This window comes from Dermacentor silvarum, unplaced genomic scaffold (assembly GCF_013339745.2).
Source record: "Dermacentor silvarum isolate Dsil-2018 unplaced genomic scaffold, BIME_Dsil_1.4 Seq578, whole genome shotgun sequence".
NCBI lineage: Eukaryota > Metazoa > Arthropoda > Arachnida > Ixodida > Ixodidae > Dermacentor > Dermacentor silvarum.
Genome location: NW_023606459.1, coordinates 23,551 through 38,933, shown reverse-complemented (window position 1 = coordinate 38,933; position 15,383 = coordinate 23,551). Strand labels below are relative to the sequence as shown.

Sequence of the window (15,383 nt, the reverse complement as noted above, 5' to 3'; positions counted from 1 at the left end):
TCCTCCACTTTACTCTCTCTCCCTTTTGTCCTTCCACGAATGATGACCTATCGCCGTCCCGCTTACCTACGCGCCGTAAAGTAGATCCCCCGCAAAGTGAACCGAATAAACCGAGTATCGCTAGTTACTCTGTTGAAAGTCAGATTTACCGTCACTAACGACATTTTCCTCACTCTCTGTTGGCATTTCGTAATATTGAGCCGCAGATTAACTTATCTCCGAGACCGCCTTTGTGTTGGACGTCACAGGGAAATCCACGGACTACACGCCGCTTCCGCAGTCGTGTCTCTCCGCACATCGCGAGCCGTCGTGCAAGCAGTGATCAGCATTGGGTCCGATTGAAACTGGAAAAAATTCAAGCAAATCAACTCCAATCATCTCCAAAATGAACGGACGCGGCGGCAGAGGGTAAGTTATCGACAGTTTCATTCATTTCTCGGGCCGTATCGCTCGATTTTCGTCGCGAAACGCGTTTTTACCGATGGCCATGAAACCTCGTTCATTCATTCTGGCCTTGCCTCAATGTCCGGCTTTTAGGCCTGGCGTTGTATCTGGGTCGCACGAGGCGATTTGCGCCTCGACAAAGCTTGATCACTGCTTCTGTCGGTCGAATAGGAGTGGTTCTAGCGAGCGAACGTCGTTTACGAGCGCGTTTTATTTTAAAATGTCCAGTTTTGGCAGTATTTGGGACGCCGGAAGGTGTTAGGCCTACGCGAAAGTCGCAACGTGGCCTTTTCAACCAACTAGCTACTTGGCCATCTTGCGCTGCTGTAGGCAAACGCTAAAACTTTAGCCGTTGCGTTTCGCGCATTGCCGGCGTCTTATCGCGTCTTTCTGTCAATATTTGGCGAAGACGCCGGCCGGCGCTTCTTGTTTATTTGAGCGTCTCGGGAGACATGCCGGTGGCCTATCGATCCACCCCGACGCAAAAAACCTCGTTTCCATGGCGTCGGCACTGTGCAACAATGCACGTATTCGAGAAGCGCGAGTAGGTACGGTTACTTTTTTCATTAAATCACTTTTTTTGCGGTTATTTTAATTTTAATTTCGGAAGGGTATAATCTCTGACCTCGTGGCAGTCTGTGCCAAATCTTGCATGCACGAGTTGCCGACGCGTCGCTGTACTCCTTGGAAAAGTGAAACAACAAAGAAAAAGTCGTGCTATTTCAGTCCGCTATATGATCACACTTAATTTTTTTTTCGTCGGCCTCGGCAAATGTGTGCGGATTGATGGCGCAACTCTCCTCCGGGCATTTTGCCTAGCTTCTCTTGATGACGTACGGGAGCTTAAGGAAAAAAAAAAGAAAAAATAACTAGAAAAAGGAAAGCCCTGGCGGCAGAGCGAAGAAACGTCTAGAATGACTGAATCACGTGCACAGATCGTGACCGGCGCTTAGCTGGCTTGGCGTTATGACGAAGAGCTACGTCCTGTACGCTCAGGACGCTGTTTTTTTTTTTTTTTTTCCCTTTGCGCGTTACTTTTCTTGCTCTTGTCTTTTGTCTCGTCGGCCGCTCGGGCTTTTTTCAGCGCGTGGCGCCGCGCAGATGCTGCGCGGCATTCGCGCATTGCGCCGGCATAAATGCCTCGTCATGCGTTTCACCATCGCTGCCAATATGGGCGCCTCAAAAAAAAAAAAAAGGGGGGGGTCGTCGTCGCGTTCCGGGTCGACCTTAGCGTTGAATGAACGGGTTCACCGGAGGTCAGTGAGCCGATTGTTGGGGACGGACGGTGGCATGTGAAGCGGTTGGGAAAACTAAGCGGGCCACGTCAACGCGTTTCCGCGTAGCCTTCTATTTTTTTTTTTTTTTTTTTCGTTGCAGGCGGTCTTGCAGAAAGGGAAGCCGCTGGCGATCGCGCCTTTGAAGTGTCGCGAAAAGCCGGGGGAAAAAGAAAACATGCCACGCGCCTTGAATCGACGTTGTGTGAGGCGCTTAATTTGGGCGACCGAAAGTGAACTGGTTTCTCGCAGAGGGCAGAAAAAAAAAAACATCAAAATTAATAGATGGACAAGGGGTCAAGGATGGGTTCCCTACTGCAACTCGAAGGCCCATGCGCTTAATTTTGAGGCTAGGGCACGCTGTCGTTAAAATGTGAAGCTATAACAAAAGGGTTTGCTCAGGATGGGCGACGTGTGTGGCGTATAAATACTGCAGACACTATTGGGTAAGAGTATAAATGAAGATGTCAGTCTTCACAGAACACTGTTGTAAAAGTAGTATTAGGACGATCATTGCCAGATTACGGCAGCGTGTTAAACTTGGTACAGGGGAAGACACTCGTAATTGTAGATAATACTTGGGAAAGCCATCCGTAATTGTAATCTGATCACCGTGCTCTGCTAGTTTAGCAATCACTGTACACGAGCCAGCTTTCATCTCGCTATAACAATGGGTGTGCACTGCCCACACAGTCATTAGAATGTAGCTGTGACAGTAATCAGTGCCTTATACCTACAATCTTGCTTTTGCTGTCAAATCGTGGACTTCTGGTCACATTGAGGTTGAGAGCTCGTTGGAAACTATTGTGCCTAAATGACCACAAGATAGTTCGCTAAGCATTTAAAAATTGTCATGTGTGCGACAATGAGACAATGGCAAATGTAGTAAACCTGTAGATCAAAACATGCATGTCAAAATTAATGACTTGCAGCTTGGTTGAATATTATGGCATTTGGAGGAAGCCTTGGTATGTGACATGTCCTCCAGTAATTTAAACTACGTAAGCAATGCGTAGTACTAAGTCTGCATGGGAATGAACTTGGGCAATAATGAGTCCTGTTGAGTTGCAATGTAGTTTAGAGATTTTTGTGGTCTCTAAACTTTCAGGGCTTGGATGCGCTATTTCAACATGCAGACCTTTAGTTCACTGTAGTCTCTGAAAAATCCTTGAATGGAAGCGAAAAAGCTTGGGCAAATTTCATGAATTGCTAAAAGTTCCTTCATTTTCAGTTAAGCTTAATCAACTGTTTTGATAAGTGGCCACAATTTTCACGTAATCTAAAGGTTGAGCCAGGGCTGCCAACCTGGTCAAGCAAGCTTAATGGCAGTTGGCAATTACATTTGGCCTTTAAGTGTTTTTTAGAAGCTTGTACTCAAAGCAAATGCTTCGTGCATAATTTAGTAGAAGTGGTTCTTGAAGCGGTCAAAATTTGAAAAGGCAGTGCGTCTGAAAAGAAGTGGCTGTGATCTCGAAACAATTTCCTGCTAACCATTCTCTGCCATTCAGAATTTACCTTCACGTGTTGGCACTTATGTGTATGAGATTTAGAGTAGAAAGCTTACTTTTCGTTTTCACGTGCACCCGCAGTAGGGACTTTGGGAGCAACTGGGGAGGCGGCGACAGGCGTGGCGGCTCGGGCAGCTACCGCAACAGCCAGCCCGGCGGCAACCTGCGCAAGCCGGACTGGGACCGCATCCAGCTGCAGCCCTTCCAGAAGAACTTCTACCAGGAGCACCCGAACACGGCCAACCGGTCACCCGCGGAAGTGGACGCATATCGGCAGGCCAACGAGATCACAGTCAAGGGTCGGGAAGTGCACAAGCCCATCCTGCACTTCGAGGAGGGCAACTTCCCCGACTACATCATGAAGGCCATCCACGCCCAGAACTACACCACGCCGACCTGCATCCAAGCCCAGGGGTGGCCCATCGCTCTCAGCGGCAAGGACTTTGTGGGCATCGCCCAGACGGGTTCGGGCAAGACGCTCGGCTACATCCTTCCCGCCATTGTGCACATCAACCACCAGCCGTACCTGCAGCGAGGAGACGGCCCCATTGTGAGTGCGCCTTGTCTTCTTGGCTACGTTCTTTCCTTGGCTCGGTCGGCCTCCAGGGCCCTGAATTAGCAGCCGCAAGTGTACGATGGTAGTTGTGGAGCGCAGCTTTTGCTGTGTTGGCAGCAGCTGCAGTTTAGTATCTTGTTCAGTATCAGTTCCTGACATTGCCGTAGTTCAACCCCGTTACGGTGCCTTGTGGAAGACTGCACTGTTTGTAGTTGTGCATAAGCTTTTCTCTTCAATTCGATGTTAGTAACCTGAAGGCTTTAAGTTTTGAGGAAATAGGCAAATAGCTAGTGACAAATCTGCTTAATAAGCTATGTGTTTGTTGAGGGGTTAATTGTAGGGCAGTAAGGTAACTGAACATTTGCAGATCCATATGCTATTGCTTTGTGACGGGATGGTAGGAAATTTGATGCAGCAACTTACCTTTGTTGGCAATAGTTGCAGTGTCAGCACTTGACTTCGGTTTAAGCACAGAAGTGTGAAAACTGGCTGTTTGCATTCTTCTCTAGTAAATCGCTCATCGGGGATGAATATGTGGTAGAAGTAAATGAATGTGGCCATTATTGTGACGAGTAACACGCTGCATAACCAAACTTTTCAGGGTTTAGCCTTGAGAGGTCGCACGCTCAGGCGTCATTCTTAACGAGTGGTTATGGAAATGGAGGCGAGCCCTCCTGAGCAGCTGGGAGACTTGGCTGCTTTCGAGTGGAACACGTGCCTCTGTAGGCTGCCTCGTGACAGTGAAACGTATCCTGGCGCTGACCTGGCAGCGGAGTGTCAGATGCCAGTGTTGTAAAAGGGCACGAACAACTGGAATGGATTGCTTTAGGATATCGACTCTGGCAGCCGATTGCCAGCCTTCACATAAGCTGGATAATTCATGAAGTGTGTGAACCTGACAGCCTAGCATGTCTGAAGGCTGGAAGGTGGTCGATATGGCTAGTGTTGCTGCTGTGCTGCAGTCAAGGGCATGATGAGTCAAGGGCTGTGCTGCAAAACATTAGATTGTGGGTTTGATTCTCGTCTACTGAAGTTGCAGTTCAGTTCGAGAATGTGAGCATGCTTTTTCACCTAAATTTACTGTGTCCCAGCTAACGCTACCTAATCCTTAAAAGAAAATGAACTGGTAGAGAATGTGGTTGTGAAACCTATATGGTGTAAGTTGTCTGTCCTCTTATGGGCTGTCCCAGCTAATGTTAACCAGTTAGTACACAAAAATTATTTTGGGAGCAGAAGAGGACAAATGACCAAGTATACGTTTACCCAAGCATTTTTCATTTATTGAAGCTTGGCTTAAGTAAGTTCTAGGTGGTAAAAAATCCGGAGCGCTGCACCGCAGCCTCTATAGATCGCAAATGTTGCTCTTGTGATGTTGAACCTCGTCAGTCAGTTGTGTTCTCTGCTTTGCTGTGTTTTTATGAGCACAAACTGCTTGTAGCTAGCTTACTGCAATTTGGTTGCCAGCAAAGCAGTATTGGTACGTCTGATATCTAATGACTTGCTTTTTCTTTGTGTGTGCAGGCTCTGGTTCTTGCGCCAACACGTGAGCTCGCCCAGCAGATACAGCAGGTTTCCTCCGACTTCGGAAAGTTCTCGCGAGTGCGCAGCACTTGCGTCTTCGGCGGTGCGCCGAAGGGACCCCAGCTTAGGGATATCGAACGAGGTGAGTGACCGAATGGATCACGTTGCAGTGAGGAGTTAACAGTGTACACCTTTGAGGCACTTTAACGTTAGGGGCTCATGAACGTAGTAAAGCTAAAGGAACCAGTCGCCGGTCTGTCTCAGGGCTATCTTTTCTCGGGAATTCATAGACCGTAGTTATAAATTTTGACAGGCTGCAGCTGTGTTTAGTGCCATGCCCATAGTTGAAGTGCAGGGACACAACACTGCGTGTACTCCTATTTGTCGCATGTTTCTGCACTGTACCTTCAGTTGTAAACTGCCAGCTTTGCACCCTCATTGGTGGCAGTTTTCTTGAAAAATCAAATGATACTGTAGGTAACCGACAATAGCAAATTAACAAGAGTGCGCTTGTTTTAGTCTTCCTGTATTTTACTGTGTTGCCACACCTTCCAACATTCAGCTTGTCAGTAAACTTGAAGGTATGATTTTAGGGCTTGTACGAAGGAAACATACTCTGAAATGCCGTCGTTGCGAAACAAGTTCTATGCAGTTCTTTGTGCTAGTTCAGTTTGAGAGCAGTGTTCTATTCAATCTGCAGGGGTTGAGATCTGCATCGCCACGCCTGGCCGCCTTATTGACTTCCTAGAGGCAGGCAAGATAAACCTTCGGCGGTGCACATACCTCGTTCTGGACGAGGCCGACCGCATGTTGGACATGGGCTTCGAGCCTCAGATCCGCAAAATCATAGAGCAGATTCGTCCAGACTGCCAGACCCTCATGTGGAGCGCCACCTGGCCTAAGGAGGTCCGCTCCTTGGCTGAGGACTTCCTCAAGGACTACATCCAGATCAACATCGGTGCGCTGCAGCTGTGTGCCAACCACCGCATCCTGCAGATCATCGACGTCTGCCAGGAGACTGAGAAAGAGGACAAGTGAGTGCCGACTTCTTTCCTGGTCCTAGCTGCGCAAACCTAAGCTGTTAGCTTGTGTATTCATAGAAGTGCATAGACTCCATAGAGTGTAGAACGGCGGTCAAAGGCTGGGAAAATGAAGCTTCACCTTGGTATTGGCTGATGGGCGTCATTGAGCCTGCTGTAAACGGTTGTGGTAGGTCATTCGGATCCATGCAGTCGAAGAGTTTCAGGGTTGATATTTTTGTGGATAGTACAAGGTGTGGTCTGTCTAGTAACTGTCTTTAAAGAATTGTGGAGGGGCGAGTCGTGGACCAGGCTGCAGCACAAAGAGGGCATATCGCCTCGCATAGTGTAGTGCTCTACCATCTCTAAGCAGCAGGTGACGCTCGTGATGTGTTTGCACAGGCTAGGTGGATGCCACTTTTGGGTCGCCAGGAGAGCTTCCTTTACCATTATCCCAGTGCAATAGGTTTATTGTGTTGCCTAATCAAGCCAATGTGTTACCGAGTCATGTGTGGCGGGAGTTCTTTAAGTTTGCCGTTTTTGACGTGTTTTTGCTTGATGGCTGCTTTTATTTTACTTTGTCATATGCATGCGGACTGTTAGCAAATTTTTCTTCATTCAAGCAGCCTGCTTCAGATAGCACGTTGAAACGGCAGGATGTGGAGCCACCGCAGTTTACGAGGTCATGTTGGCCTGTCACATCTTCCTCGTGGCAGAGCTGTCAAAGCCTCGTTACAGACACACCAGGCCTCTCGCTCACTGGGGCCACTGTGACAAATGCCTTCAGTTGTAGGGGGCCCTGGGACATTTGAGTGTTTAGGGCAACATTTGCGCGCTGTTCATCAAAATTTTGGCCCTAAGTGCATCTCAGTGGGGAGAAAGGGTCGGGACATGGCTGTGCTAAGCACTAACATAGCACTAACTTGTGGTTCCAGGCTCATGAAACTGCACCAGGAAATTCTCAATGAAAAGGAGAACAAGGTGAGATTCCACTCTGTGTAGTTTTGCAGTTTTCTTGCATGTGGGGTTAGCCTTCGAGTACGCTGATCTGCCTTACAATCTGCAAACTAGCACTCATTTGTGAAAAGCTTCAGCACAGAAAATGCCTTTGTTAATCTGATATTCGTTAATATTGGCAATCAAATTTGTGTATATACTTTTATTATATTAAGTAGTTCCAAACCTTGACCTTCTTTGATTGAGACCTTAAAGTACAGAATAAGCCTAATCAATGAAAGGAAACTTTGCGGGAACTATTTCAGCAACAAAGGGTAAAGCGAGGCAGAAAAATTGAAGTGGGCTTCACCCAAAACCAAGTATGGCACGGACAGCGGTCTTTGTGTGTGAAGCATAGGTGTAGTCTTGCATCGGTTTGTCTCCTTTCAGAAGAATGAGTTGCATGCCCAACTTTTCTTCATTATCCTGTGTTCCTGCTCTAAACCAAGAAAGGATGTTTTCTGCCTGTCGTTCAGTGTTGGCAAAAAGCATTTAGCCAGGAACTTTATCCGATACCGAAACTCTGCACTGAAAAAAAAAAGTAATTTTCTGGTATGTTGCCGGCAGGCAACACTAGTTCATAATAAAGGGCAAATGTTTCACACGGATCTACGCTGTTAATCCTCCCGTTTTAGGACTGGGTAGGCTGTGAAAACTTGGGGCAGATGCTGCCATGTTCAGGGGTTGAAAGGAATAAAGTGCATAAACTCCCCAGCACTAGTTAAGGAAGTGCATGCAGATCAAATAGATTGTGTGTGTGTGTGTGTGTGTGTGTACACTGTGCTGGAGTGACACTTGTCTTTTCTTCACAGACCATTGTATTTGCGGAAACAAAGCGGAAAGTTGACGACCTGACCAGGAAGATGCGCCGCTACGGGTGAGTCAACTGCTGCTGCTTTGCAGAGCCTTGCTGGGATGCAAAGTCTGCTTTTAGCCGACAGTTAAAAGTTTCAGCAGCCATAGTCTTGCGCCATGCTGTCTCAGTGATGAATAGTTACACGCTTGTCCAATTTAACATAAAATTGTGAAGCTGCACGCTATTTCGATCGAAGCAGTTGCTTACCGGTACCGCTTCTTTGCTACACAGCTGGCCTGCCATCTGCATCCACGGTGACAAGACGCAGCAGGAGCGTGACTGGGTGCTCAATGGTGGGTTTTGCTCCTCGTTCGGGATTCTTTCACGCTGTGTTGCATTTTCGCCTGTCCGAAAAAGCTGACGTGGTGTCGTAATGAAAACTTGCAGAGTTCCGGTCTGGAAGGGCTCCCATCCTGGTTGCGACTGATGTGGCTGCGCGGGGTCTCGGTGAGTGAAGCTACCTTCAGTCTTCAATGGAAGATGGGCTCTGGGGTGGTTTTGTTCAATTACTTTGAAGAAAAGGCGGGCTGCTGCTGTTCAAAAGATGGATGCTTTGTGCCAGCAGCTTCGGGGGATAAGCAGAGAAGTTTTTCTATATTTAGCATATGCTCTTTTAATGTATGTGCATCAGGCAATTGTTAGTGCGAGCTTTTATGTCGATTGAGGCTATGATTTAGACCTTGTTTTAGTTCGGCATTTTAGAAGAGATGTACCTACGACGTGGTTAGTGTGCGGATGCATGTCCCTCAGTCAGGGTAGCTAGGATACTCTGTATTTGGCCTTAATGCAGACAAGCTTTTCCATAGACATTTTTAATCTTAATCTTGATATTTCACTTTTTAAGCGATCAACCAATATTTAGTACTTGATTGCACACAGGCTATTTGCTGTAGACATTCCTAATCCTAATGTTAGTATTTCACTTTGTACTTGATATAAACTGCAATATTTAATGTAAGCAGGCATTCACCCGTGTTATTATTGGCCCAGAGGTAAATTGTACAACAAGCTATCGGATATGTTTCACTACAGCATACGCTATGTAAGCTCTGTGTGCAGTTGCTTGAAATGTGAAAGGCAACACACAGGTTTGTCAATGTTTTCGGGTAGTCGTGGCTAACCCAGACTTGCTCTAGTGGGCATTTCGAAGCAGCAGGTGACGTGGAATTCGCTCGTTGCAGCTAACCTTGCGTTAGCGGCTGAAGCAGCAGTTGTGCGACCAATGCTGGGGGCAAGCGTCCCACTGGCCGACAGTCGTTATCGGGGAATACTTTTGCACCGTCTAAACAAGTCGAATCATGCCTATGTGCACCCGTTCGCATTTCATGCAACTGCACGTGGCAGGAGTGGAGTTTGTGGCAGGCCCGACTTTTTGTGCTGGAGCACAACTGTCAGACGAGGCTCTAGATATGGCAGGTGCACATGTCGTCTACGCTTTGGAAGGGAACAGTGGTGGATGTGTGGGTCTGCGGGGATGGACTTTGGGAGACCAGACGCTGACTGACGTGTCCTGGTTTTTCCTTCTTTTCCAGAGGCACTTGTGTGGGCCCCAGGTTGTCCATACGCAGTGCCTCGCTTTGCACTGGGCGGGCCTCCCTGAGCCACATGAAAACGCTTAAAAGGACGGTGGCTTCCATTGAAGGCCCGGCGGGCGCAAATGATTTCTCTCGGACGGGGAGCGTAACTTGCACGAGGCGCGTGCCTCGTATGCAGCTGGATGCATCTCTATGCCCCTAAGTAGCAGCAGCACTTTTCAAATTTGGCACAGATTGCTCCGATTGGTCAGCTGGAGCAGCAGCGCACTTCTCTAAATTCAACATGAATTGCTCTGATAGGCTGCAGCTGGACTATAACTACGAAAATGACTTGTAGTGACGGAGGGAATTGGGAATTCAGTTGGACCCGGAGCTAGATTGCGGGTGTGCTTTGGGCCACCCTTTAGACGAGGCAGAAAGGAACAATGAGCATTTGACGCAATTGGCTTTTAAGGTGCATGGCACAACAGCAAAACAACGCGCGGAGGCCGCCGTGGCAGAGTGAGTGGTGCGGCAACAGGGGACGGCCTCAGCTGCCGCCGGCTTTCTAACGGAAGGCGGCGCAAACGAGAAAAAAAAGTAATGGCCGCTGACGGGTGGCCGTGCGCGGAGAAGGGCGCCCTCCTTGCTGTGGCGGCGTCCTGTCTTCCGAAGTGTGCGCACGCACGCCGCCAACCCACCCCCCCTGGCCGACGACTCTTGAAGGCCACGGCATGGCCCTGTCTCTCTCGCAAGGCGGCTGCAGGTAAATTTTAGTGCGCAAACACTTCTCTTTCTTGCATACATATTTCTTTTACATCTATCTCTACACCCTCTATTTCCCGTACCCCTGTTTTGCGGGGCCGCACGCTGCCTAGCTTTCGTTTCTCGCTCGGCACAGGTTGATGTCTAGCCAGGGCTAGGATGAGGGTAGCCTGTGTTTGGAGCATGCAACTCCTTGCCTGCTCGTCAGCTGATGTGCGACTGTAGGCCTCTGTCGGAAGGGCACAAGTATCAAAGTTAACGGACTATGCTGTATACGCTTTGGGTTTCTCGGACTATTGGCTCTGCACTCACTGGGGGGTTTGGTTTAGTGGAGGATTTCAGTTGCAAGGATGCTTCTTGGCCTTTTGATGTTGCGGGTGTTCCATTGCTAGGTATTCTGCGCTACGCTTTATAGCGGGGACTCTGCTTGGCTTTGCACGTAGGCATGTGCATTCTGCTTTTTTTTTTTTTAAAGCTGGCTGCATCTCGAGGTTTTGGGGCGCACTGCAGGCTTAGTAGCTGCACTTGCATGCCATCGGCGTACTGATGTGGGGTTTGTCATTTGTGGCAGCTAAAACTTGGACGGCTTTTTAATGTGCAGCAGTCGTGGTGCTTGCACCGGCATTTCCCAAACAGCCGTGGCTAATTATGGAACTGGGAAGTTTGTGTGTCTAGCATGCACAAGTAAAATGTAGTAGCGGGTAAAAAAGCTCCATCCACCATAAATAGCCTAAAGTAATACTTCACGAGGCACACTACCAACTGCTCAAGAGCGTGTAGCACACTTGCAGTTACACGTGAAATTATACTTGTAAACTGCGCAGCTTCCTGCTCACCTGACCTTGCTTCAAGCAGCTTGTTAGGGAATAGCAGTTAATCTGTGCTGTACTGTGTAACTAAATGAGCTTGTCAGCTGCGGTTAATGGTCCCGTTATAGACTACATTCTTGCTGTGGTTCTTGATTATGGTAAAAAATGGCAAATTCTGAACAGTTGCATGAGCATTGCATGCACCCATAGGTCTATCCTCGCAATGGGTGCACTGTGCCTGTGTGACAGGCGCATGGACAGACTAGTTGCAGCACACTTTCACACGATTGAGAGCAGACAAAATGGTGCATTCGCCGCACAAGAAGAAACTTTCAGCTACAGTCGAACCAGGAAGCAGGTTACAGACGGAATGCTATGATATGCATGATATCGTGAAAGTGAGCAGTAAGAGTAAGTTTTTGAGCAATGCATTGATCTTGTTCACCAATTATGCAGCATGCATTTGGAACTGCACAGCTGTTTGGGGAATGCTGGCAGTGTTACCACTGAGTTGCATATACTGCATAAGAACATAGGCATGAAGCATACTACTAACTTGCTAAACCTTGCACCAGTCGCACCGAAAGTTACTATTGCAGGGTAGGAGGCGTTTCATGTGTATCTTTCGTGATAGGTAAAACGGGACTCGTTACCTTTCGTGATATAACAGGACTCGCCGAATTCATATGCGATTTCGTAAATAGTAAGGAAAGCTCGCTGTTTTCCAGCATTTCAAGTGTGGAGTTTATTGCCTTTCATTAATCCGCTTGGGTGGGGCTGGCTCACAGATGTGGATGACGTGCGGTTTGTGATCAACTATGACTACCCTAACTGCTCGGAGGACTACATCCACCGGATTGGCCGGACGGCGCGTTCCAACAAGACTGGCACCGCCTACACCTTCTTCACTCCCAACAACAGCCGGCAGGCGAAGGAGCTCATCTCAGTCCTGCAGGAGGCCAACCAGGTCGTGAACCCCAAGCTCTACGAGATCGCCAACAACCCCCGCGCCGGAGGCGGATGGGGCGGCCGTGGAAGTGAGTGTCACAATCTCTGCAGCGATAGCTATGGGTAGCGTCAGTCAGCCAGCCAGAATAGAACGGCAGTAGAAGGCTCCTCCATTGTCCATCTCTTGGTAGCAATTTGTGTTATGACATTGAACTCTCAATAAGGGAGGGTTCATAGAAGGATCGGTAGTTGCACAGTGGCCAGCCCACACTAGTCTCAAAGCATGCTGCCAGTTTTAGCGAAAGGTCAACTGCAGCAAAATTTCGCTGTGGCTAAATTTGTTACAAGTAATATACAGGGGGTCCCATGTAACATGTGCCAAAATATAAAAATACAGGAAAGCCACATAGCTGGACAGAAACAAGCTAATGTTAGCTGTTGCTTTGCAAGTCTCACTTTTGGGTGTTTTGTGGGCTTTCTTTAACTCTTACTATGCACAGACCTGAATTAGCAAGAGTGACAGTGAACTGACATTTAATGGGCATGACAGCTTTGGCACATGATTTAAACTTCATCCTTCGTGTTCTTTCTGCCACATAATTGCAAATTAAGGGCCGTTTCCTGTCCATCCATTTCATTATCCTTTCTTTCATTTCCCTTTTGACACTGAGTGGCTGATCTCGGCGGCGATGACATGTGAACCATTGAGGAAACATGAAAATAATGGATAACTAAATGGATTGATAACAGGGCTCAAAGTTTGAAGTGTCTCCAATCTTTCGTACCGTATTTCTTCGAATGTAAGGAGAGGTTTCTCCCCAGAATTTTTAGCCTAGGACGTCGCGTCCCGTTGTATACGCAAATTTTGCCTTTAGGTGTGGCTTTACGGCAGCACGCGTTATGGTGCCATGAAGCCACATACGAAATTTGTGTTGCCGTAAAGCCACACCTAAAGGCAAAACTCTCATATAACCTGCACTCCTCATGTTGAAGCTCCTTTCCCCCCTTATTTCATGGGTCACCATTTTGCATTTTGACTGTTATAAATTCAGTATTTTAGGCAATCCCCACCATGTCTCGATAATCTGTCGGCTACTCTGTATCGCTTTATACTCAGGTTAGCTTTGTTGGGTTCCCCCAATTGCCTTACAATCATGACCACCTTTTAATTGAATAAGTACGGTGTTTCCTTAGTGCTCATTTTTGGTAGAACTGCATTGACAGTGCGCTTTGTTCCCGTTCTTCATTCCAGGCCGCTGGCGTTCAGGTGGCGGCGGAAGCTCGTGGAGGTAACTTCTGTTCCATTCTTCATTCCAGGCCGCTGGCGCACGGGGGGCGGCGGCGGCAGCTCGTGGAGGAACTCTGGTGGCTCAAGCAACACACACACACACTTTGCCAGCGGCGCCAACAGCGTATCTCTCGGCTCTCGAGACAACCAGATGAACGGCTACGGCCAACAACAGAACAGCTACTACTCTGTCTAGGACACATTTCTCTCTGGCCCCCACACTCCATAGGGCGTCAACAAATTGCTAGGTTTTTTTTTCTCATTTTCAACTGCGTTTCCACCAGCACCAAGAAGATGCTTTCCCAGCCACACACACACACACCATCCTTCCTGGGGTTGTGGGAGGGATTCGAGGGCTGGGCCATTAACTGTTACTGGTGTTACTTTTTCGTTGCACCTGCTTTCAGTGACTTAGTGTTCCTGTTTCATGCTGCAGCCTATGCCTTTTGTTCTCTGAAATTATCTTTTTTTTTTTTTTTGTCATTGTGATATTTGGAAAGCATGGAGTCTTACGTTTATTTTTGTGTACTCTCTGCATTCCCTCTGCAAGTTGTTTTACGTGTTAATGAAAATATTTTTTTTAAGTTATTGTCGTTCATCTTTGTATTTCAAAGCTGATATCTCGGGAACAAGTGTTATTTTTTTTTCCCTGGGTTTCCTAAAGCCCTATTGTCACTTTTTTTTTCACATCTCATTGTCTTGGCTGTTCGTCTGTGCAAATGGTATTGCAGAGGCTTTGTGTATGAGCATTGTGTTGTTCCAAATTTTTTTTTTCCTCGAGAAGTCTTGTCAAAAAATGAGGGCACATGGCCGTTATTTATCTGAACCTGCCGATCATGTTCGATTGTTTTTGGGGGACCTGCCAGTTTCGACGGCTCGTGATAAGTGCGAATGAGACTGCTGGAGCTTATACCATCACAGCTACCAGCGTCTTTGTGGAGGCTCATAAGTCAAGATCTGGAGCTTCTGTTAAAAGTTGAAAATATTGGAGACAAATAAATGCTGATAAAAGGACACTTGTGTGTTGATATTCTGGGCAAATTCTCTTTCAGAGCGTGGTGGGCTTCTTTACCACTGGACTTGCTAAAGGCATTTCGTTGGGGCTGTAGTTACACTGCGGTGCCTGTATCAGCCGTGGAAATTTTAAATGAGACTTGAATTTAATAGAACAGTGACTCAAGATGTTGATTTGAGGCTTTGTGAAACTAAACAAAAGGCTAGCGGTGTCTTGCTTTTTTTTTCACACATGTTCACACTTGTACGGGAGCCGGTTTTATGCCGGGCTGTGCATGTTTGACCTGGAACTTTCATCACCGATACTTAGACGAATTCCAAGTGCAATTAATTCTGAAACTGCTGTAAGGTGCCCTCGCGTTGGAAAGCTTGCTGCAGAGCAATTGCTCGTTGTGCTTGATATATTGCACGTTGAAAGCATTGTCAATGTTGCAGTTCATGCTGACTGTACCAAGAACGGGCTGAAAGGGATTTGTATAAAGGGATACTGTAGGCCTAAACTAGTCCGTTTCAATGTGAAGGCATGTCTCGCGAGGCTGAAAAGCTGACGTCTGCAACGAGTACCAAAAAGTTGTGACGTCCGCAGTATGCCGATTAGGTATAATGTTTAGTAATTATTGGTACATGTGAATTCGAGTTTGTAAGGTGGTGTAAAGTGAGTCGAGGCAGAGTTGTGAAGGATATGTGACAGTGACAATGTATTGCATCGCATATGGGCTTAACCAGTTGCGAGTAATGCTTTCGCATTGAAATTGCATAAGGATACTTGGATACCTCAATTTTTATCAGCCGGGAAAAGGAAACGCAAGTTTCGTGTGGTTTGATACGCTACGGCTACAACACCAGTAAGCAGTAGGCCAAAGTTCCTACT

General features: G+C 47.4%; 1 protein-coding gene across 4 annotated transcripts; it reads left to right on the top strand.

The window, feature by feature from the left end:
- The first annotated feature begins 249 nt into the window (after positions 1-249).
- LOC119435256 (probable ATP-dependent RNA helicase DDX5) lies at positions 250-14,510 on the top strand. 4 transcript variants are annotated; one of them, XM_049659768.1, is made up of 11 exons: positions 250-408; positions 3,308-3,776; positions 5,304-5,445; positions 6,004-6,337; positions 7,258-7,303; positions 8,131-8,195; positions 8,406-8,467; positions 8,562-8,621; positions 12,051-12,299; positions 13,463-13,487; positions 13,556-14,510. In XM_049659768.1, the coding sequence occupies exons 1-11, from the start codon at positions 386-388 to the stop codon at positions 13,692-13,694; spliced, it is 1,614 nt and encodes a 537-aa protein (XP_049515725.1). In that variant the 5' UTR covers positions 250-385; the 3' UTR covers positions 13,695-14,510. The 4 variants fall into 4 exon arrangements, with proteins under 4 accessions (XP_049515725.1, XP_037558097.1, XP_037558096.1 ...); XM_037702169.1 differs by having other exon boundaries at positions 13,463-13,499; positions 13,568-14,510; XM_037702168.2 differs by lacking the exon at positions 13,463-13,487 and having other exon boundaries at positions 13,528-14,510.
- Positions 14,511-15,383: the final 873 nt, after the last annotated feature.